We start from the raw sequence: 24,178 nt of genomic DNA on the forward strand, positions 1-24,178 counted from the left end.
TTCCCTATCAGTGCCATACTGTATTAGATATGTGTCCTGAAGTGGGTGCTGCTAAAAAGGGAAGTTGTACCTGGTGGGCGTTTTGTGAGGCCAAATCATAAGCTGCATTGGATCAACACACCATCATGACACTGATCAGAATGTTTTGATAGATTTTAAGCCTGTGGAGGTTTAATGAACATGGTCACTGGATGTGCTGATCAATGATGAAGTGTTTTCTGATTTAAAAACTTGGGAATTTATTGTCAATTACCCTATCTCATTTCATTGGCAATGCAATCTTTTTGATTTTCTGGGGTTTTTTTACAAACTAACCAACCTCGGCTCTTTGATTTTCTCTCTCATTTTAAGAGAAGAAAATAAAATTCTACCTCTTTTTTGAAAGCAACCTGTAACAAAAGTATTGTGAATAGACTGCTTATACCTACTCTCGAAAATTATCATCAGTATGATGGGCATTGTCTCTATACATCAGTATTAACAATAGGACCAGATTTTTTCCTCAACCCTGCCAACGTGCAAAGGACAGTTGGTTTTAAGAGTGTGTTATTGGACATACTCCATCACAAAACGAGGCGCAGCACAGATTCTTGTGAAGATGCAGATGTGATTCTCGAAAGATGCATCTTTCTTGAGAGCTTTTAGGGACTGTGTGTGAGGCGTAATATGAAACCTCTACAAACTGATGGTAGGTCCTAGCTAGCAGATAGCACTCTCCATGCAGTTAAGAGTCCTTTCTTCCACAGGAACATCTATTGCCTATATTCCATTTCCCTTCCAGAAAAATGGAAAAAAACCAACAGTTCCCTTAGCTTCTCTTGCACGTGGTTTTAAGCCTTTCTCCCAGATTTATTTTTGACTAGAAGCCAAAAACTACACTGGAAGTCAATGATTCAGTGCTCATTTGAACCCAGGATCCTCCTGCCTTTCGGTACCAATCCAACCACTAGACCACAATAGCATCTTACGCTGTCTCAGAAAAGAGTCCTCTTTGTGGGAAAGGGAGGAAAATTCCCAGCAGAACTCCCTTGGACTTCTGACCTTCGATAAAAATGAGGAAACAACACTTCTGATTTTCAAGAGATTATCATTACCATTATATTTCTCTTAAAGGAGACATGTCAAGCTTTTACAGATTAAAAACAAGCAATCTTTGTGTAGTTTTTTGAAAAGTTCCATGTTTGTTTTGCTAAAAACTCCTCAGTCTATTCAGACAGAATTCATATTAACATGCTATTTCTTTTGTGTTATTAGTCATATGCAATTATGAATCTATTTTTATATAAAAATAAAATGATAGAATGATAGTGGTCATATCACTCTATTCATTATAGAGAATGGGCCAAACTCTTCATCAAATTGTGTTCTACTGAAGACTGAGTGGGTTGCCTGTCAGCTTTTGCACCACAGTAAGTACATGCATGCATTTTTGCAGGATGCAGTCCACCATATGACTCTGAGTTATGCTTAACTTCTGGCAAATCTCAGACCATAAAGTGTTGATACGTTTGGAAAAGGGACTGCATTTATCACATTCTTTTCAATGAAACTCCTTTACAAATTTCACTGATGTATTTCAATATGGATTATGCTTTTCAGATCCAGCAAGAAATTAGTTAAAAGCAAAAAGGGGGTTTAGCAGAGGTTCGGAGTGCCTCTTTGAACTCTGTATTCTTTCAAAGATCTCTATGTTTCTATTCTCTCTAAGGGAGTACTTGAGTACTTTATGCTTACCTTGTTATGCTTACCTTGTTTAAACAACTAGGCTCATAAAACTGATCTGAACTATTTGAGGAAAGAAGAAAAGCTTTTTTCTCCGCATTCAAGTACCTTTTTTTAAACTATGTTCATGCATTTTTTGCATGTCTATATTGTTCTGATTCCGCAAAACTCATTAATGCCAATGTTGTTGCAGAAAGACGCATTCACCAAAGTATACATATACTTTGCTGAATTAAAGATATTCTTTCCATTTTAGTATGTAAAAATTTGGAAAAAAAGATGCGAGCAAATCAGTTTACACAACCTATTCTACAGCACTATGTTGCTTGTGTGTAAGTCTCGGGCAAAGAAACCAGCAAGGAAACATTTTGGTTGCAATCTTGTTTCATCTTCTTACAAAGAAGAATGAATAGATAAACGATGCACAGGTTGATAAAAGCCAGAAGCTGGGCATAACTCTGGATCATACTATGGCCCGTACTCTGCAAGCACGAACGCATGAGCTTATCTTGGTGTACAAAGATAATCTCATAAGAAATCATGGAAGTCAGAGAACTGCTTAGATGAGGCTAAGCATGTGCACAAGGATTTGCAGGATCAAGCATAAATGCTGATTTACTGCCTATGCAATCTTCAATACAACCTACTTTGATTAAGAGTTTGGCAATTATCTGTAATGACTAGTGTATGTGACCATTGTTGTTCTATTGGACAATGAAGAGATACAAAATATCAGTGAATGCAAAGCTACCAAATCACAAATATCAAAGCTTCCGAGCTTGCGCTGAAAACGTAGTGCAACAAATCATGTGAACAGAGATGTTGCACAGAGAATGTTGGCTCATCAAAGAAGCAGTAACACACAGGAGTCAGCTTATGTGCATTTGTTTTCTTATGAGAAATGGAAATAATTTTTTTCAAAACTTCCTTGTTCTTTCTCTATATTCTCGTAGAGCATTTGCAGCATAACATTTGTGCATATAATGAACACTAGAAGACATAGCATAGTGTATTTAATAAATAATGCTTATAATAAATAGTACATTTAATATAAGCACAGCCTTCATTCTAATGTGCTTATACTTGATGGAGCCCAAAAGAATTTTCAAAATACAACTGAATTATTCTCTATTCAGTGTGCTCCTTCTGTATCTCTTTATTTTGTTTATTTTTTGTTTAGCTAAAGGGAATGCTAGCAGTCTTGGTAGTCAACTATTCTCTCTTTTTTGTAGTAGTCAGACCTTCTGAAAGCGATGAGGCTCGCATTTTGTGGTAACGACAATGCTTCAGCCTATAACATCAGTGCTGGTGTCCTAAGAAACGTCTGCTTTGTGGATGCCCTCAACTTGGTTCCCCATGTCTTCTTGCTATTTATCACCTTCCCAATTCTGTTCATTGGTGAGTTATTCAAGGGAGCTGTGCAATCCTACAAACACTTGAGCATGTATTTATACTCAGTCATGTTTATATGTGCTTGGAGGCCTGTGGTGCAAACCATTGGATGCTCTGTACTTATTAATTTTAAAAAAGAAGAGACAGAATGGCTTGACCTAGAGGACGTGAAGCCAACCCTCTTGAAATGTTGGGAATTTTAGATACAAATCTGAACTAAGGAGCACGAAAGATGGATGAGAACTAGAGAAATCAGATCCAAATGCTTTGAAACTTCTCTCTGGAGAAGTTTTCTTCAGATTTGAAATTGGCAACTTGCAGCCTTTGCTATTATTAGATATTAGAAGACTTAGGAGAGTGGGTCTGAATTCCCTTCAAGTTATGTGAATTTCAGAGAATATCCAAAATGTGCAATTTGGATCTAAGGCTAGGAGAAGTGTAGGAAACTTTTAAAACAGAATAATTACTTCTTTTGCCAACATTTGTAAACAGAAGTAGAGCAAAAGAGAGAATCTTTTCCCACAGGAACAAAAGTAAGAAGTGATAAATCTCTCCTGAAGAATTTAGGACAGTGGAGTGGCTCTAACTTACATATTCTTGTAAAAAGCCCCACCTAAACTAGTACTCTAATGATACTTTTTCTCTATAATTGTCTCTTTATCCCAGTTATTTGCAGTGATGAAATAAATACAATTTAATACTTTTTCAGAGCTGTCAAACGGTGGCATTCTAACTGATCGTAGGAGATAAAGAGACTTGAATAACTGACAAAAGACAATAAGTATTAATAAAAATAAATATTCTCCGCACAACTGCATGAGAAATGGCATGTCAATTCTTCCATGTTACCTTCCTGGTGTCACGTATATTCATAGTAATACATTTCTTCCATGAGGAAGATTTGAATTTGGGACTATGTTCAAACTAGAGATTTAAGGACTTCCATTATGCAAAAAGACTCTGAAGTGGTTGAATAATGGGCTACAGGAATCCGTGGGCTGCGACACTCAGTACCTAGCAATCAAAGGTATAACAAGATCTAGTAACTGAAAAATAATTAAATAACTAAGCAAGGGAATAAGAAACAAGTTCTAATAAAAGAATAACTAAAGACTGGAAAAACCCCCAAGGGTTATGGAGAACTCTCTCCAACAGTGCTGGATCTTTACGTCAGTGCTGGCTCGCTCTTTGAGATGAGATGTAAGTCATCCTTGAACTGCAGGGTTTTCTGCAGAAGTGTTTGATGGAAACTCCATGCAAGGTCTGAGGGCAGAGATAATCTTTTACAACATTCTGTGTTATCCATCAAGCGGTGGCAGGCCGCTTTAATATTTTTACAGGTATTAGCCAATTAATTTTGGAATAGTATTGCAGCTACTGAAAATTCCCTCTATTTTCTAACAATGTTAGGAAAAAAACTTCATAGATTAAATTGTATGTTATGTATGTATGCATGTAATTCTTTGTTTTCTATTTTGTACCTAGATCATCAGGACAAATAGTTGTTGAACAGAGCAGTAAAAGCTAACTGGAGTCCGCAGTATTGACTGACTCCAAAACAAAAATTGATGATGAACTGTGTTTGTGCAGATGTATGGGCAAAGAGGAAGTAAAAATGAAAAGCAGCTTGGGAGAGACAAAGATAGGAGCAAGGTCAAAGAAAGCCACATTAGATTAGGAAAATCTTAGGAAACTATAGAAAATGCTTGAGATAGACATGGAGAAGAGAGACTATTTTGTTCCTGCAGTACTTTACATGTTAAACAAGGATGAAATGGTGAAATCCTGACAGTTTCCAGGAATGAATAACCTGGGCTCTAGTTTATGTGTTTCTGAGTCACCTGATGAGCCTCTAGGCATGATGAGGTGCTGCATCCTTGTGTATCAAAAGCATATCCCGGATTTTAAACTCAGTTCTGCAGTTACTGAAAGAAACAGATACAGTGTTCACTGCCCTGGTTAAACACCTTCGGGTTTGTTTTTGTTTTCTTTTGTTTTGTTTCTTTACTTGTCCGAAATGTGCTGTTCTTGGGGTTCTCTATGGGCTTTGGGAAGTCTGTCAGAGAATTCCAGGAGTTGCCTTACAGTAAGAGGGACATGTACAGCCATTTGGGCTGACTCAGGACAGCCCTGTACCAGGGTGGGAAGGGACAGAGGACAAAGCAACATGCAGGACAAGACTGGCCATCATGAGAGGCTAACCTCTGATCAGTCCTCAGCTCCCCCCAGCACTGTCACATCCATCAGGTCCTTGGTGTCCTGCTTCTTGCCAGGTTGCTGGCTTCAGAGAGGATCTTGCCTGAAAAGGGTAGGTGCCGTCTGAGGTGACAACATGAAAATGGGATTCAAGATTAATTTGTTGATTAGATCAGCTGAGTCCTGGTGCTGTGCTGGAAGCTTTAATGTGCCAGGAATGCACAGGGCAAGGAGGCTGGGCTGGGCCTGAGGAGCAGAGACTGGGAAATCGCCGTTCAGCATCCCCTGAGACAGCGCTCCCAACCAGGCCGGAGACAGACATAATAAATCTTATTTGTCTGAAGTAGATATATCTCTTTGAGGCCTCATTGGAGGATGCAACTTTTATATCAGTTGGAAACTTTGCCCACTCTGGCCTGTGACTGGGAAAGACATGATGACGCCATCACTTAAGATCTGTCAGTCCCTGTTGTGCGAGGGTGAGACTCTGAGATGTTTCTTTTGGTTTTCTCATCTTTGTTCTTGGCCAGGGACCTCTTCTCTTTGATTGCAATTGTGGGAAGTCTGTTGTCATGTTGTCTAGAGGGTCAGATCTAAATTATGGGGAGCTACATGGCAACTCAAACACTCCTGGGTCATGTTATTAGTAACAACAGCCCCCATAGCCTTAGAGGGGTTTTGTGTTGATTATATACTATTTTAAGTGTGACCTATGGATTAGAATAGGGAATTGATAACCGGATCACTCACTATCTGGCTGTGTGATAACCTTGTTCTTTCATTACTATTATTTCCCAGGCTGGGGAAGCCAAAGCTCCAAAGTCCAGATTCACCACAATACCTGGCTGCACTTCCCTGGACACAACCTGCGGTGGATCCTGACATTCACCCTCCTGTTTGTACATGTGTGTGAAATAGCAGAGGGCATAGTTTCCGATACGTAAGTGACGGTGTTTGGTGGATAGCCAAGCTAATTGCATTCGTTAATGTATACTGATAATGTGTGACAGGCTGGCTAGTAAGGCGTAAGGAGTTTTTCCGCAAAAAAGATGGGGCATCATTTCATGAACTGTCTGGATTTTAATGGTATGAAGGCGAAATGATTGTTCTTAGCACATTGTTATCCTCCTCTCAAACTATAACGGAAAGTAAATATTGACAGAAGTTAAAGCGTTCACATGGAAAAAATCTTTTTGTCTCTAGGAAAGTCATATTTGTCCTCTTAAATAGATTAGCAGAACACCTAGGAATATAACAATGGCGAAAAAAAGACACTAAATTCACTAGTTTATACCTTATTTATTTTCAGGCAAATGAAATCTCGCCATCTGCATCTCTTTCTACCAGCTATAATGGGATTTGTGGCTGCCACTGTATCCATAGTCTATTACCATAATATTGAAACATCTAACTTTCCAAAGTTACTGTTGGGTAAGTCTAAGTCTGATATTTATGTACTCTTACAAAACCCAGTAGTTTAGCCAAAGTCAGCTTGCTCAGATTGAAGAGGACAGTGAAATGCATAAGAATATTAAAAGAGAGAGGAATAATTCTCTGCTCTTTGAACGAGTATTATTGTAGGAGTTATTGCATCTTTTATAAGGTACGCATTGAAGACTTTTTAAAAATTATCACAAAAGGGAAAGCATAGTATGCCTATTGTATTTCTAGCATGAGCTTTTAGGTATTTTTTAACACTGCTCATTATTTTGAGGCAAAAACTTGTCTTCATTCAAAAGGGCTATTTTAAAAGACCACTTTTAATAGTAAACTGATCACAAACCATCCTGTGCAGATGGCTGTTGTTTCTCAGCATCCGTTGCAGTTGATTCTGAGATTACTCAGTCTAATGACGAATGCCACCTCTCACTTTTTCCAAAGGGGAGGAAAAAGTTTACCTTTGAAAAACTGCTACCTGGTATTCACGATATCTGTCTCAGCCAGGAGGTGGTCAGAAGAATTTGGCTAGACATTGCAGGGTAATGTTTCATAGAAGTATATGGTCCAAATTACCTATAACTCAACAACCTGAACTAGCCATTGGCAGATACAAACCAGGTTGCAGGATATAATTAAATTACATGAACTCTTTCAAAATGGGCTTACCTGCAATGCACTCTGCTTTTTCAAAGAGGCAAGATGACATTTGTCAATTTAAGTGACTTTTACTTCATTTCAATAACAAAGTTCCCCTTCAGATTATCTTCAATGGACTTCTGTAATTGTGTGAAGAACAACCATTGTGGATCTTTTTGAAAGGTGGTGGCCCAGGAAAGAAAATAGTGACCTGGGAAAAGAAAGTGCAAAGCAAATCTCTCAAACCTGAGTTCCTGACTTGGGCTGACATCACACTGTGCCAGCCTGCAGGCTGGTGATACAGAGGATCACCATGCTTGCATTCAGTTAAGCCATGGAATATTTCTGTTTGAGAAAGCTAAAATTTCTGCAGCGCTGGTATAGCTTATTATTTATTTTTTTTTAATTATGCATGTGCACATGTTTTACAGCTCTCTTTCTTTACTGGATAATGGCCTTTGTCACCAAAACGATCAAGCTTGTCAGATACTGCCAGGACGGTGTGCCTTTTTCTCAGCTGCGTTTCTGCATCACTGGAATTATGGTCATTCTCTATGGGCTGCTGATGGCTGTGGAGATCAATGTCATTCGAGTTAGGGTATGTGGTTTCTTTATCAGGATCTGAAAAGATATCAATAGTATCTCGGGGATGAAGATGGGTCTTTAGTCCCAGTAACTCTGGCTTGTGTCAAGTTTAGGCCCAAGTTTAGCTTAGCCATAAATGTCTGGGTAATTCTATAGAAATCAATGGGACCTGGCATCTCTTTAAAATGTATGTCCTTGATGTGTCCCCTGGACTTGGTATGTATGTGTGCCTGTGTATATGTATACACACAGAGAGTTCATACATATTTGAATAGATAGATATACACGCATATTTGTGCATGTAAGGGTATATGTGTGTGTGTTATGTTATCTATACAGTATATGCTATGTTAATGCAGATAAACTATATATGTAGTGAATGTATAAGTTAGCATACGTTCTTACCCATGACAATTTAAAATATAATTATATCCCAAGAATTCTTTTTTGTTGTGGTTCAGATAGAGATAGGTAGTACTGGTAGGCTACAGAACTGTGTCCACATCCCATATTGCTCAGTTTCTTGCCAGTTATGCTGTCAAAGTGGAAATGCTCCTATTTACATGCAAATTTACAGTTAAATTCATTGTATAATTACTTTTAAATGCAAATTTGACACTGTACTTGTATTATACATAATTTTTACTAAAAATTGCCATTAATAAGATCATTCTTGAGCACATGCTGCCTATTTTCTCCTCTCCAGAGGTATGTATTTTTCATGAACCCTCAGAAAGTAAAGCCACCAGAGGATCTACAGGACCTGGGGGTGAGGTTTCTGCAGCCGTTTGTCAATTTGCTCTCAAAGGCGACTTATTGGTGGATGAATACTCTTATTATATCTGCTCACAAGAAACCTGTGGACCTGAAGGCAATCGGAAAGCTTCCAATTGCAATGAGAGCACTGACAAATTATGTTTGTCTCAAAGAAGCGTATGAGGAACAAAAGGTAACCAAAAATGTTCATGTCACTGTTTGGCCTTAGAAACTATAGTGTCACTTTGAAATTTTTGTGCTTCTATGAAACCCTAGTTTTAGGAACTTTTAACTTAGGACTGTTTGTTCCAAGGTGAAACTTAGGAAGTTCCAATCCAATGGTTACTGTTTGGTTTTAAGTGAATTTACAGCAGGGGAGAGTTGCCAGATTGAGAGCCACTGGAAACCGAAACCGTAACAGACTGATCACTTGCTAGATTTCATTTTAAAAGTGAAAGCTTTGTTTAAATGTTAGCTACTTATGACAGCATCTTAAATTAGAAGACATTCTTTCCATAGTTTCAGCTGGAAACACTCATCTTCACTTTTTTCTAAAGAAAGAGAAATAGCTAAAAACACACATCAGGAATAGCCAAAACACTGGTGTCTTGTCAACAGCGTTTTAGTCACCAATCCAAAACACAGCACCATACCAGCTGGTATGAAGAAAATTAACTCCATCCCAGCCAGACCCAGTACAAAAACCATGGTTGGGCAAACTCACTGGGTAGTGCAGGAGTTTCCAGAGAAAATTCTGGATGAATTTGGCAAAACTGTGGCATTTCATTTGTGCTTAAAGCTGGTGATTTCTGCCAAAAAAAGAAATGTTTTGTTTTGCAGAAAGGAGGGAGGATTCGAGAGCCTGCCTCCCTGATTTGTGCATACATATCAATTCTCAGGCATAAACAGAGAGAATACAGGCATTCAGAGGCCACTTTGGAAAACGTAGCATGTAGGACAAAAGCATATAAATCCCGTTCCTGCATACACCAGATAAACATGTTTCCAAGCAGTGCATGGTTTAGAACTGCAATGCGAGGGGAAGCCAGGAGGAGCAGCTCTCTGCTCCCAGCAACTGATGGAGCTGTGCCCTCTGAAATGAAACCATAATCAGTACAATTGTTTCTATTTTAATAGATTTAGGTTGCTTCTCTTTTCTTTTGTAGTCGATGCTTACAGTACTAGAGACCAAGACCCTTCTGCTTTAAGCAGAAAACTACTGAGTCATTGGAACTGAGCTTTTCACAGCAAAGGAGAAGTGCATCCCTTAGGCCAGCTCCTTAAAGAAGCGTTTGGTGCCTAAATCTTACTTAAAGAGACCAAAGAGGCTTAGACACCTACATGCCCTGAGGATCTGAGTCTTTGTGCCATTCTTAATGACAGGCATGATGACTGGGTGCAAGCATTTGTCTGTAGCTCATTTACATCTGCAGAAACTGTGTGTGCCTGCACAAATACGCGGTTCAGATGCCAAAAGGCAAGTTAGGTGTGCTATTGCTCATGTGCTTGAACACAAACATTCAGTGTGTAGCTTCCCTTAGCGTGCGTCAGGCATGTATGAAGACTTGCATAAATGTACCCGTGCAGTTACATGCACCTACATTTATAAAGCTGGCTCACATCAGATTTTTTGGTTTCCGTAATTGTTTAAAGTCTTGAGATTACCACAGCCTCTAGCACATTTGTGCTAATATTTGAAAACAGGCTATAAGCCTAAAGTAAACTGATACTTCATAGATAAAGTTAAAGTAAACTAAAGGGCTGAAACCAATCCAAAGAGCCAGGCAGTGGAACTCACTGCAATTCACTCCCATGGAGAAATGTGTTGGTTTGTGCATGGTTGGGCCAGAAAACAGCCACAGAATTAGGAAAATTCTTCAGGTTGAAGCATGGTCTGCAATCTGGAAGAGACGATATGTCACTGTCTCTGTTGCCAGGGTGTATTTTACACTAATCTTCCGCAGCTGGCGAAGGGAGCCCCCCGGCATCCTCTGGATTAAGTGGGGTTACCCCTGCCTGTGCCTGGAGATAGCTGATCTCAGCTGTGCTCTATGGCCCTGCAGAAAGAAGCCTTCTGTTCCCTTCCAAACCCTCCTTATCACGCCTTGATGAAAGATGCTGAACATGACCATGAATATTCTGTATTGTAAAATGCCTTTGAGATAGCTCACATGACATTGTCTTGCTATCCCTTCTGCATGCTGTGAAAATTGAAACCAGATGAGGTTCTCTACCAAATAATAGCAGAAGGGAAATGAGTCAGGTTAAATTTTGATGGCTGTTTTCTCAAATTCACTGTTTTCCAAACCTGTCTCCAAGCATACAGGAGTATAAACTAGAGGGTCCGAGATTAACTTTTTATGGCTGCTATATTCTGCTAAAATAGCATGAGTCACCATGAAGTCTGTGAACACTGGGTGGAACCTTTTCTTGTTTTCTTTGATGTCAGTGGACAACTCCTGAAATCTACATTCAACTACTTAGACAGAATTCTTCTGGCTCCTGCCATATGAAGGTTTGCCCACTGGCACATGAGACCTAAGCTAACACTTCTCAGTGACAAATCTGTATTCATTATTCATTATTCTGTTCTGCGGTTTTTTACATTTTCAAACTTTCATGAAGCAGTTCTTAGCACTATGAATACATTCACTACTCAAAATTCTTTAGTTGTAAGTAATTTTTTCAAAGCATCAAGTAATTTAATTTTAATATAACTTTCATGCTACAAGGTATTTTATAGAATTTTAAAGCCAGTTATCAGTAATTTTATTATAATATTAAGTAATACAAACCAACACAATACAAGGCTAAATAGCTGGTGATTGACATTCTAATTGGCTATTAGTCTGGTAGTTGCTACTGCAAAAGGCATTCCAACTCTTACAACAAGATACAGGTCATTTGTTACTGGTTTTGTAGATAGTTTGTGTTTGGCAACGTAGCATAACACAGCATATCATAAGAAAACAACATAGCATATGTTCTTTCAGTTAGAAGATACTGTAAAACTACAGGTAAAACAAGCTCTTTTGATAATTAAGCTTACTTAAATATGCTGTTTGAGTTTTTTCCTAAACAAAGTGTTGCCAAAAAAATACATTGCAATTGGCTTTCCTTATCTCATTGTTGCCTGCCATCAGTAAATACTCTAAAAGATGAACATGCTGTATTTTTTTGCTTTTCTGGACAGTCTCCTATAGAAACAGAAATACCTCATCTTACAGTATTTTTATCATACCTTTCTAAGAATCCTGGAGAAATTCTAACTGTGGATAGGAAGGTTGCTTCTGCAGAATAAGCAGTGATGCACATCACACACATAGGGTTAGACCCATGACCTTAAATTCATATATTTTCTTTAATACACGTTCACAGTTCCTACTGTATTAATGGACGTTTTGGCTGAAGATAAATAATTCCTTAATAAGATTAAGAAGATAAAGAAGTCCTTAATGATATGCTATGAAACTCTCACAGCCAGATTTTTGGACCAATGTACTGTATGTGGGTAGTACTTGTTACATTATCACCCCCCAAAAAATTTGATCCTGTTTCTGTTGTTGCTTGGCTTTTGTTTTTGTTTCTATACAAGTGGTCTAGATGTTTCAAACCACATACTAATGCATCATACATCACATATCCCAAAATAGATTTAGCACATTGATATGACATTTGGTTTACCCCATCAACCAAAATCCCATGGAATTTGCTCTGACAGTCAATAGAAAGTTTTACTTTTGGGATGGTGTAGTAGAAAATGCAATTTTTAAAGTCAAGCACCAGGAGAATTTCCTATACCTGCTATTCATGTGCCACTGTGGATCTTAATGTGTTATGGCAAAAAGAGGAGGAAAGAAAGCGTGTTAGATAGATAGATAGCTAGAAACTACAGGGACAGAGCGTTGCCCTTCAGCATCAGGCTGACACTGTCAGCTACAGCACTAAGGGAACAGTCAGATTTCCATATTGGCTGAGGCGTACCTTACAGGTGGCTTGATTTACCAGCAAGTGCTGTCTCACTGCCCTTACTTCAACTGTTGAGAGCCCAAGGTAGAGAAAATTACAGTAATTTAAAAGGGAGGTGGCAAAGACAAGAAAAACCTAGACAAGTGCCACAGCTGAGAACAGTGGTCCAGCCTGGTAATTCACACAACAACAAACCTTACCAACAAAAATAATCCTTGCAAATTTAAACAAGGCACCGAGATGCATAGTTGTGTAAACTGATTAAGCTCACATTTGTGTTGCTGCAACTCTTCCCTGTCTTTAGTACAGCTCCCCTCCTTTTCTGTAACTGGATCATTTTTAACATTATGCTTTAAGATTCTTTTTTCTCACCTTCCAAAAGGAAGGTATGTCCTTCCAGCCTCCCATGCCCAGGAGGAGAAGCTCTTGGCTTCAGGTGGCTTCCCAAGCCACAGAGGCTTAAAGGGACGGGGAAACTGTAGAAAATAATCATCATGGTAATAATGTTTTTCTGATGCAGAAAGCCCAGACAGAGCTTTTTATTTAATTCTTATGACATTGGCCAAACTTTCAATTGTGGATTTACTGAAACATGTCAGTGGTCGTCAGAGAGCTATAATGAGTGGTGATTGACAGATCATCCTTCAGCACCTAAATAAAGGAAAGGGTTGGCACATACAACATACTATACTGCAAGCCCATAACACTGGGCCTCAAGAACCATTCTGGAAAAGTGCTTAAGATCAGAAGAAAAATCCACTCTTCTTTCTCCCCCCCTCCTCATTAGATACTTCAGCTAATTTGAAGTCCTGATTAAAAAAGAAGAAATAACAGTGTTTAGCAATAGAGATTATTAGATAATTTAATTTAATTTGTATTTTTTCCAATGAAAAGTAAATAGATTTCATGCAGTGATGACAGTTATGTGAATTGTAGTAGTAGTAGTGAAAATGGCTATTGAAATAGTAAAATCTTATTAAAGAAATAAGGATTTATCATTGCCAAATTTACCATTAATTGAATGCCCAGAATAGTATGTGCAATTTTTTCCAAAAGACGGCAGATGCATTTTCCTAATAAGGAGCTTAGCTCCTATCGAGCTGTTAAAATGCAGATCATTTATTTGAGGGGGATGACAGTAGCCCCTGTAGGGCAGCCTAGCTCAAAACCCATTAGGCAACAAATTCAGAGCCTTTTGTCTTGGGAAACCTGCATGAGGCCCTTGCGCTCTTTCCCTCATCAAAAGGAGCAGTTTCATTCTTACCACTTTCTGAAGCGTTAGCTCTAAATTGTCCCTGTGCTGCTTATTTCTCTGTACTAAGCTTCTTGGCATTGGGTATGACCAGCCTGGCCTAATCTCTAGAAGCCAGTAAGCAGCTATCTGGCCCTCTGCACACTTGTGCATTTTTGGCACCATGCACATATTCTGTCTCGCTGTTGAAGTGGCATAAAAGGAAAAACCGAGAAAAGAGGAAAAAAGACATGAGGCAGCCAGGCAGGGTACAGGCATACTTGCTTTTCTTCGGTTAATTTGCTGGGGCAGGGGTTTGTTCTTACTGAGCTATACTTAAAATGTCTCTGTGAACACTTAAGGGGGCTTGGCTTGGGTTACAACTTGCAGGCGTCTGTGCTACTTGAAAAATGACAGCTGCATTTTTAAAGTGTCAAAAGCTGCTGCCTGAAGCACAAGGAAGCACTCTGCAGACCGTGGATCTGTTAAGTAAAACTCTTCTTTAGATTGAAAGGACCTCAGAAATATCAGAACTCCTCTGACTAGATACAGAGATATCCTCTGGCTGGTGTTTTAGGGCAAGAGTTGTGATACTGCATAGATTCACAGAACTGAAGGCTAGAAAGGACCCTTAATTGATTTAATCTTACCTCTCAACACAGCCTGTTACTTTCACCTTTTTGAGCCCAATAATTAGCGATCGGCTGAAGTGTATCTTCCTGGAAGGCATCCAAGAGAGAGAAAAAATACAGATAAATTAAATTAAACTATATTCTTGTAGGTGTCTGTCCATGTTTTTTCATTCAATCTCTTTCTCACATCAGAAGCCTTTACTGGATCAAGTGGTTTCACAACCACTGTGAAAGTCAAGATAACCCGTATGAGCAAGGGCGTGAAAGGTCAGACCTTTTCCTGAGCGCACATGTGACAAGGAGCAATGGCTACATGCCAGTACGATTAAGCTGTCTTTGCATTCCTGTGTTCACAGGTTCAGAAAAGTGTTAGGATTTAGAGGTGAGGAACCACAGTTACCAAGAGGAGGCAGAATTTGAATTCGCTTTGAAGAATGCCTGAAATCTGTTGATATCTACAGCATGTTTGCTACCTCGTCTACTCCAAAACACCCTTCAGGAACCGTTTGGGCATCCAGACAGGAATGAAACGGAAGTTGCCGTATACAGCCAGGGAGGCCTCTTCTTGGTGCATTGATACCTGTTTCTCTGTTTTCCAGAAAAAGGTAGCAGACCAGCCCAATCGGAGTCCCTCCATATGGTTAGCCATGTACAGTGCTTTTGGACGACCAATTCTTCTCAGCAGCACGTTCCGTTACTTGGCTGACTTGCTGGGTTTTGCTGGGCCATTATGCATTTCTGGCATTGTCCAGGGCTTCCAGAATACAACCAATAATACAAATACAACAGAAAAGGTAACCTGACAACAGGGATTGAAAAACTTTGGTATTAGTTCTAGATTCGTATCAAGTATTTAATACTTCTGGCTGCATGCTTTTATATGTCTATGAACACCATTGTATTATTTCATTGTTTCTTTCAAGCAAATTGAGGGTTTTTTTTGTGAGAGACAGTCAAGTTATAAACCTGAGTAGTGGAAGTCTTTGGTTGCACTCATATGCAACACAGGTGGTGCAGGCTTCCCCCAGTTGCCCAGCTGTCTGCCTCTTGGTGGAGTCATCCCTGCAGTTCTGGGGAGAAGGAACAGTTTTTCTGCTCCTCTTCAACTGTGCCTCCTCGTTTCAGGCAGGACACCCGCCGGTGGTGCCTCAGTGACGCATCCAGCAAGGATGAGTCTGGGAATTTTGCTTAATTTCTGTCCATCTGTCCGTTTGAGGTTCGTTGGCAGGTTTGAGCTCTCTGAAATCTGTTTTCCACTGGGAAGCCGAGAGTAGTCACTCCCTGTTATTATGCTGCTTGTTGCTGTGATGAAATGCATTGGCGCATGTGAGAAGTTGAAAAGCATCCACTTTATTCAATGGCATTCTTGATACTAGAGATGCACAAAAGATGCTAGTTCACAGCTCATTTCAAGTTTCACCGAGACTGAACTTTCAGAGACCACCTCTAAGCACCGAGCAAGCCTCTGATACAGAACATTTTCTATCATAAGAAAATGAATTTATTAGTAACTAGTGAAAAGATACAGGTAAAATTATTTTACTAGCTGACAGCAGAGAAGACATGATGAAGAAATTTTCCTACGTCTGGCTTCTGATACAGAAACATCTCCATACACTTTATGCAGTGAGTGTTTTTTATTTGAATGAGCAGATAGGTATGTAATGGAATAACATTTTCCCCTCCAGATAAAGCATTTGACTGTCATCACTATCCAAACATCTTCTCCTTGGCTGCTTGCTCCTGACATTCATTTTCTTGACTGATGGTCTGAATTTGGCTTTAGACTCTCATTCAGCCATTGCACTGAAGGAGAGTTTAATTGTGCAGCTTATCAAATAGAGCTCTTTATCATCCTTGAACCTCTACGTGTTGGATTTGAGCCACAGACTTAAAAGGCAAAGTGCATATTTTGCCTCAAAAAAATTTTTTTTTTGCATGTTGAACAAACAAGGTATTTTAGCTTGAAAATTATCATTTCTGGATCTCAAATTTAGGAATCTGTACCTTGTCTGCTTCCTTTATCTTTTGTACTCTCCCGTGTAGTGGTTTTAGTTGTGGGGTTTTTTAAGTTTTAATCAACACTGGCTGAAGGGAAGATTAAAATCACTGGAGAACTTGAAACCACTCCAAGAGCCTGGCTTGGTGACAATCACTATTTCTCTTGGATACATTTCAGAATACATTTGCTTTTAATTTATGGGTTTTGATAAACTTTCTCTTGGTTGTTCTTGTTACTATGTGTTTCTCCTTTAAATTCTCTCAAGTTTCAGTTAATGTGAATTAGTTGAATTTTATGCTAATTCCTGAGAACTCTGTGTACATTGATAAAGGTATCTACAACTGTTATTTTATTATTGATATCCCCACTATGTAAACGTGGGGAAGTTAGATGCAGCAGAATGTTAAGAGAAGAGTTTTCACATACATTTATCTGACCAATCGTGCACTTAAGCAACCCATGTTTCAGAGTCTTGGGCTGGTTGAGCGACTTAGTCCTATTATTTCAGTGGGATTTAGGTGTCTTACAGACATTGGACTTTTTGAAAACACTGTTAGGTGCTTATAGACACCTTTTGGGTGTCAGCTGCCTGTGGCAGAGGGATGAGTATGTGGTGTGAAGAGGCTGGGGTCACTGCAGTGAGGTGAGCCTGGACGGCTCGGAGCACCTCTCTCCTGCCTGCAGTCTCATGGCGGATGACAGTAATCCAGAGTGATGAAGGAATCTTCAAGAGGATAGGTACGTGGCTTATTTTCCAATATTTCCCAAGCCTTTCATCTCAGAATCAGGCTGCGTATTTCAGTAGAACAGGCTTTTTCCTTCTTCTTTTTTTTTTTTTTGGTAAGAATTTCAGTACATCCTGCTTCCAGCTGGATCGGAAATACCAAAGGAATAGCCTTCCTTGCAGTATTTTGGTACATTTGTTTCCTTTTCTGCCTGAAACAGAGCAGCACAGTGAACATAAAAACTAGAAAATGAAAACAAATAAAGTGATTTAAACAATATTTTTTTTTCCCCTGTTGAGGCATTTAAACCTCATTTTGTGGGGAATACTGGCATATATATTCTTACTTTATTCAGAGTTCACAGGTATCATAGACTATATTTCTAGAAGGAATTGTTTCCATAATATACAAATGCAACATAAGTAACTAATCCCGTATAATAAAAAATATTTTCTTGCAGCTTCTTCGTGATGCAGGTGGAATGAGCTTTATTTTCTACTGAGTAGCATTTCTATCCTACAAATCATCACAATTCGATGGAGAAACTAAAGCTAAGGCAAACGTGGTGATCTCATTGTCCCTTTCCTGCTAAAACCAATTCATCTTAGAACTGCTAGAAGTTAAGATCCTAAGTCTTTGGAACATGAACAGAGTATTTAATTTGTATCCAAATGATTTTGATATATAGGACATCTAGGATATATAGAAATATATATATAGATATATAGATAGATAGATAGATAGATATAGATATATAATATAGATATATAGAAATCTGATTTCTATAACTTTCCCATATACCATCAATATTCTTATTCTAATGCAATGACTGAATTTCCTTGTTTCCAGTGTCTCAAGAATATACAATCCCTCCTATGCCACTTTCATAGGTTTTTTCCTTTCTTTTCAGGTGAAGGATCCATCAAACTCATATCTTTCCTCAGAGGAATTCCTCAGGAATGTTTATGTTTTGGCAGTTCTTCTCTTCCTGGCCCTTATCTTGCAGAGGACATTCCTGCAGGCGTCCTACTATGTGACTACAGAAACTGGCATCAACCTACGAGGTGCTTTATTGGTGAGCAAAGATGTTCCCATGATCTGCCAAGAATTTCACTAATAGCTCCAGCTATTTCACTAATAATAGCTCCAGCTTTGTACTTTCATTTGTCTTGTTCTTTATCTGAAGACTCAGTTAACAATTGTTTGAGGGAAGATATGCACTGTATTTTTATACAGAAAGCTAGAAAAAGTAGTATCACTGACACAGCCAAACTGATGGCAGCAATTCCTTTTGCTAAAATCTAAAACCATCATACTAACATGTAGAAGTTTAACACTCACTCTGTGCATATAAGAACATATCTTTGCAGATCACGTTAGGTATATGAAGATAAGCAGTGTTGTTTTGGCTCTGCATCTGCTTTGTTCATTCGCTTATGAGGTTACTTCTGCTGACTGTGAACAAAGTCATCTGCAGAGTATCTTTGGCCGAGCTACGTTTTACGGGAACATTGTCCATGTATCATGAGTGGTGATTCTGAATATTTATGCCCTTGTGCACAGAGCCCTGTGGGATGGGACAGGAGTGATTCATCTCCAGAACTGTGTCTCTAAAAGCGGCATCCATTAGCCCTCTGTGAAAGTCGTGTTTATGAACTGGAGCCAGCAGCTCCAGCTCAGAATGTGGGTGGGTTGTAGCAGGGATCTCCGCAGACGAAACTCCACAGACAGCAGTAGCACTGTGTGCAAAACAGAAGCTGGAACTGATGTTTTGCCAGGTGTAACTAACCATAGGAATATCATCTCAGCATGGAAGCTTCTGGTTTTTGTGCGCACTGTGATTGATGTAGCTGTTTCAAACATTTTCTGCCTTCTCCCAGGATAGATGGTACAGACTTGGTGAAGAAAGAGTGCCTGATTATTCCCTTGTGCTTTTGTGACTCTCACTTGCCAGAATGGGGACTCTTAGGACCATATGCAGCTGATGTAATTCACCATGGTCTGTAGGCATTTCTGATTAATTCTACAGGATCTACCTTGCTTGTGGACAAAACGGGGCAAAGAGCACAAAGTATTTTAAAAAATTCCTTGAAGCTGCAGTGTTTGCTATTTGGTCATAACTGCGAACTGGGCTCACAACATTTGTCTTTAAAATTCTGGTAGCTATAAACCCGGATTAATTTTAAACCCTGTCAAGCTCCTACAAATCTTATGGAAATAGATGGCCAGGTAAAGGAGAGAAACCCCAAAGAATACATACCCACCCTGATCAAAACTTCATAGCATGAGTTTAACTATTTTATCAGAAACAAGGATCTCTCTGACAGACAGCGTCACAGAAAAGCAGGCTCACCAAAAGTTTATTAAAAAAGATCTTTGCCCAATCTCCTAAAGTTTGATGTTTTCTTGTCATTTTGTTCTATTTTAGGTCTGCATTAAGCAACAAACCTTTTAAGAGGAATTGGAGTTTTTTAAAGTCAGTTCTCTCTCTTGTGCTTTCTCTCACTCTGTCTCCATCTCTCTCTGTCTCAGGTGAGAGACTGGGAGAAGGGCTGTCTTAGGTAAAGACTGATACTGCTGTTTGAAACGTCCTGTTACTACTGTTGTTTTATAATGATATCATTTTCATATCTTCCATTTTGTTCCTTTCCCACAGGCAATGATATATAATAAGATCCTGAGGCTTTCCACATCCAACTTGTCCATGGGAGAGATGACGCTGGGACAAATCAATAACTTGGTTGCCATTGAAACAAATCAATTAATGTGGTTCTTGTTCCTGTGCCCCAATCTGTGGGCAATGCCTGTTCAGGTAGAGCATCAAAGTAAGGGCCTGATTTCGGAGATCCTCCAACCTGGTTGAAAAGGGTGTATGTCTGTGAGATGACTACAAAATCCAGAAGGGAACCTGGACTTCACACTCATTTGCCAGGAGGACTAACAAGCAGAAACGTGGTCCATCATCTCCCCCAGGGGCTGGGAGGCTGTCTTTCTGAGGGCCAGTAAAGAGAGAGGATTTTTTTAAGCAGGATTTCCATGTCATGGATATGGTCTGTGACTTTAAGAACGATGACCTGCCATCCTTTCCCTGCTCGTATTTCTTCCACTACTGACACAAGTCATTGCTTTTATTTCTGCCACATGGCAGCAGCACAGGCATCTGACCGGTGCCAAGTATTGCATTTGAAGTGTCCACTTGTAACTGCTTTTTGTGGCAGGAGCAAAAAGCAATTGAATCCTGCTCAGTGACTGACAGCAGCACTGACAGTGCGCTGCACAAAATGCTCAGAGGAGCTTTCATCTAAACAAGCTTAGTTACTATAAACATCTGGTTCTTAACAAGGCTGGGAAAGATCTGTAGGCAAATCTGTAGGAAGGAAAGGTAAAAATTATTAGCCTGAAAGAAATCTTCAAAAGTGCTAAACGACTTAATGACCTATGCCACGTTGATTTTCCATGAAGCTTGGAATCCTGTAGCACCTTCAAAATTTTAGCATGGGGTGGGATTGGCATGGTCCTTACCTATAGGTGATCCTGCCAACATTAAACAAGTTTAAAAAGGGATAGAAGCCACTCTTATAGTAGATCAGTTTTGCTGAAATTCCTGGAACTATATCAGTAATCCATTATAATAGTCAGCAATATTACTACTACTAATGGAAACAAATACTGGGTTTATGTGTCTGTTTTGGGATCAGGTAGGGTTTAGAGAGTCATAAAATAATTTATGGAGAAAAAGACAAAAACGTTTGCGTGGTAACTGAAGTACAGAGGGTTTCATTTTAAGTCACTGTTTCATATCCAGGTTTACTTGGAAGTGTTGCTGTTAATACTTTGAATGTTATTAAATGAACAGGCGGTCTGATTCCTGTGGCTAGTGAATGATTATATGTAGCCTAAATTCACCACCCATTTGTCTCTTTAATCAAGTCTCTGTCTCAGCCACTGTAGAAATGTAATGGCCTTCCTCACCACTGCTGTAAAAGGAAGCTTCTGATGATTTTGCTGGTTTCTGTAGTTCACCTTCAGGCAGTCGGGAGACAGGGAGGACGGGGGTAGCTTGACCATAGCTTTGTCCGGGAATAAGCATAGCATCACCCATGAATTTGCCCCTGCTGAAGAACTTGGTGAGTGAGCATCTGTGGCCTAGGCTATAGAGGGCTCCTTCTGCTCTTCAGCTCTATCAGTCATAGCAATAACCTTACACCTCTGCTCCAGCAATAAAATTGAAAGGAGTATACTTGCTACTTCCTTCTCAAAGTACTATGCAACTGATACCAATGACACTGGTGTTGTGGTAATACGTCTTTCTGCCCGATTAGCTGGATCCGCCGCTTTTTGGAAAAAAAGAGGGAAAAAACTAACCCTTGGTAACTATGAGCTGGATTATAACCATACCACTCTGGAAAAGGTGGTGGGACTCTCCTGCCTTGCCTTATGCGAAGGACTTGAGCTTCAAGGGATGTCCTAAGAAACAGCAATTGTCAAGGCTGTCCCCTCCTCAAGCAGAACAGCTTGTGGCAAATACTGAACTTAGATCTTTCCAGTGTGAGCCAATATAGCCATAGCCTGCTGAAGATTGCAGTGAATCTTAGAAAATACATTGTGTATCCACCAATTATGGCCTGTTATCAAGAACAAAAACTCATTGCAGGATCAGGCCCCCAGTAAGGGCTTCAGTTTACCCCAAGTACAAATTGCTACTTGTAACCTTGTATTATTTTGCTAAGAAAATGGCATGTAGGTATGCTAATTTACATTACAGAAGCCTGAAAAGCTAAATAATGCTTTCAAAATGTTGAACTCCACTGATTCTTATTTCTGATACTGTATAATAAGAAGGCAGATTTAAAGACAGAATTGACTCCTTGAAGAGATAGCATAAATACGAAGTAGGGAACTAGTTCTGTATGTCCTGTTACTGAGGACATCTCTGTACCATAAAGTGGAGCTTTTTATAAAAATACTTATGTAGTAGAGCTTGTATTAACACGGGAACCAGAATCACGGTAGTTCAATCAGAGCCTTCCCAGGTAAACCTTTGTGGGAAGTGTTCCCAAACCCTTTGTAGGGCTAAGGTAGCATCTTGGTACTTTCCTACAGAGTACATGGTATTGATGCACAAGCTCAGGTTTGTGTCACTCCCAGCACATCTGCATCATGCTTCAGTGCCCGTCTTAGACGTGCCTCTGTCTGCAGTTGCAAGAGGACCACTATGACAGAATGCAAATGTGATACATGGCCCTCCTAAGACCTTTGAATACTTCCAGAGTGATGTAAGGAGCTCTAGTGTAAATAAGACTTGAGGGCAGTGATTCTGTAAAATGCCTTGGGGCAAGCACCATCATTTTAGTGCCCCTTTAGTTCTGTGGAAACCTCATCTGGAATTAGGACTATGAGGCACTAACACAAACTATGCAGTTAATGTCAAAAATAAAGGCTTCTGGGTTCATTTCCCACACTTTCCAAACATGATCTTCTGAAGTACGGGCTCAGCTGATTCCTACGAACCATTTAACTGTTTATTAGAAGAACAAATATTTTTTTCTTGCTATCATTCTGGCATATTGAAACCTACTTTTCTTTCTATGTTGCTTTTTTCTTCATAGATAATAATGGGTGTGATCCTACTCTATAATTTACTTGGAGTGAGTGCCTTGGTCGGTGCCGCTGTCATTGTACTGTTAGCCCCGATACAGTACTTCATAGCTACGAAGTTGGCTGAGGCTCAGAAGAGCACTCTCGTAAGTAAATTATTTCAGTGACATTTGTGATCCAGAAACAAGAACAGGGAACCAGGCGTTCTTGTTGTTAGTGAGCATTCATTGCGGAGGTTTGGGCGAGCTGTCCCTTAATTCCATCGTCCCTCCCCTTCTGTTTTTCTGTGGCTCAGCATCTCTTCCTTCCTAACATTTGTCAGTCAAGAATCTGAAAAATGTGGGCCTTGACCTGCCTTCTCTGAATTGAGTATTTTTCACCCAACTAGCATGGTTTCATCTGAATTCAATTACATGAAAGGGTGTTATTCCTACATTCAGATACTGTATTTCATAGGATGTTAGCAAACACTACAAATGACTGATAAATTATAGGAGGGCAGTATTAAAGGATGTGTACAACCCCTCTCTGAAATGGCTAGAGACTTTATTCTCTCACCCCAAGCTTTGGTATTCCCTAAAAGTCAGCTGGCATTGCTGGATTAATATCTATTGTACGTTCTTCAGTGCTGTAAGTTTATTTTGATCTCTAATTTAGTTCACCAGTTAGAAATGTTTTCTGATACTTTGTCTAATTTTTAACTTTATTCTCATGATCCTTGAACTTTTTAATCAGCCTTTGATGTTTCAAATATTTAAAGATCCTTGTTACCTTAATATTCAGTAAGCAAATTATACATACGTGGATCTAATCTTCAGCACACTTCAATCCTGTTGAGTTGTGCCAATTAATATCAACACAGGATTTATTTTTGCATAATTTCAGAAATAGTCTGAATCTTTCTTTTTGCTCTTTTCTGAGTTCCTCTGACTCGTAACATCTTTTGGATTATGATTTTACCAAAACTTATGATTACTGTTTTATGGTGAGGAGCAATTAGCTAAATATAGCAATAAATTTCGCACCTATTTTCATTACTATTATGTATGAATCCCAGAATGAATCTTGTATTAGCAATTACACACGTGTAGTCATCTGTCTATTGTTACGGACACCATTGACCTAGTAATCCACCTCCCTGTGTTTCACCCTCTATTTGAAGGATTTGGATGTTTTGTTTTATTTTTCTTCTCAGAACAGGGTCACTTAATTTCCCTTCATGATTGTAAGCACTTTAATATCTCCAAAGAACACAAAATTGTATATTGTTTTACTCAGTATGACAACTGAAAGC

General features: G+C 39.3%; 1 protein-coding gene across 10 annotated transcripts in view; it reads left to right on the forward strand.

Annotated features, from left to right (window-relative positions):
• The window catches only part of ABCC9 (ATP binding cassette subfamily C member 9), a 77,113-nt gene that overhangs the window by 5,647 nt on the left and 47,288 nt on the right, over positions 1 to 24,178 (forward strand). For 8 of the 10 annotated variants that reach the window (XM_076343213.1, XM_076343271.1, XM_076343282.1 and 5 more), the window contains exons 2-10: positions 2,955 to 3,120; positions 6,109 to 6,250; positions 6,620 to 6,741; positions 7,818 to 7,984; positions 8,678 to 8,920; positions 15,159 to 15,353; positions 18,197 to 18,361; positions 19,943 to 20,098; positions 22,896 to 23,030. In XM_076343213.1, coding sequence (XP_076199328.1) covers positions 2,976 to 3,120; positions 6,109 to 6,250; positions 6,620 to 6,741; positions 7,818 to 7,984; positions 8,678 to 8,920; positions 15,159 to 15,353; positions 18,197 to 18,361; positions 19,943 to 20,098; positions 22,896 to 23,030 — 1,470 coding nt within the window. In that variant the 5' untranslated portion in view covers positions 2,955 to 2,975. Of the gene's footprint in view, positions 1 to 1,334; positions 1,410 to 2,954; positions 3,121 to 6,108; positions 6,251 to 6,619; positions 6,742 to 7,817; positions 7,985 to 8,677; positions 8,921 to 15,158; positions 15,354 to 18,196; positions 18,362 to 19,942; positions 20,099 to 22,895; positions 23,031 to 24,178 lie in introns of all 10 variants that reach the window. The other 2 variants (XM_076343220.1, XM_076343230.1) reach the window with 1 other exon arrangement.

Source organism: Aptenodytes patagonicus, chromosome 1, assembly GCF_965638725.1.
Source record: "Aptenodytes patagonicus chromosome 1, bAptPat1.pri.cur, whole genome shotgun sequence".
NCBI lineage: Eukaryota > Metazoa > Chordata > Aves > Sphenisciformes > Spheniscidae > Aptenodytes > Aptenodytes patagonicus.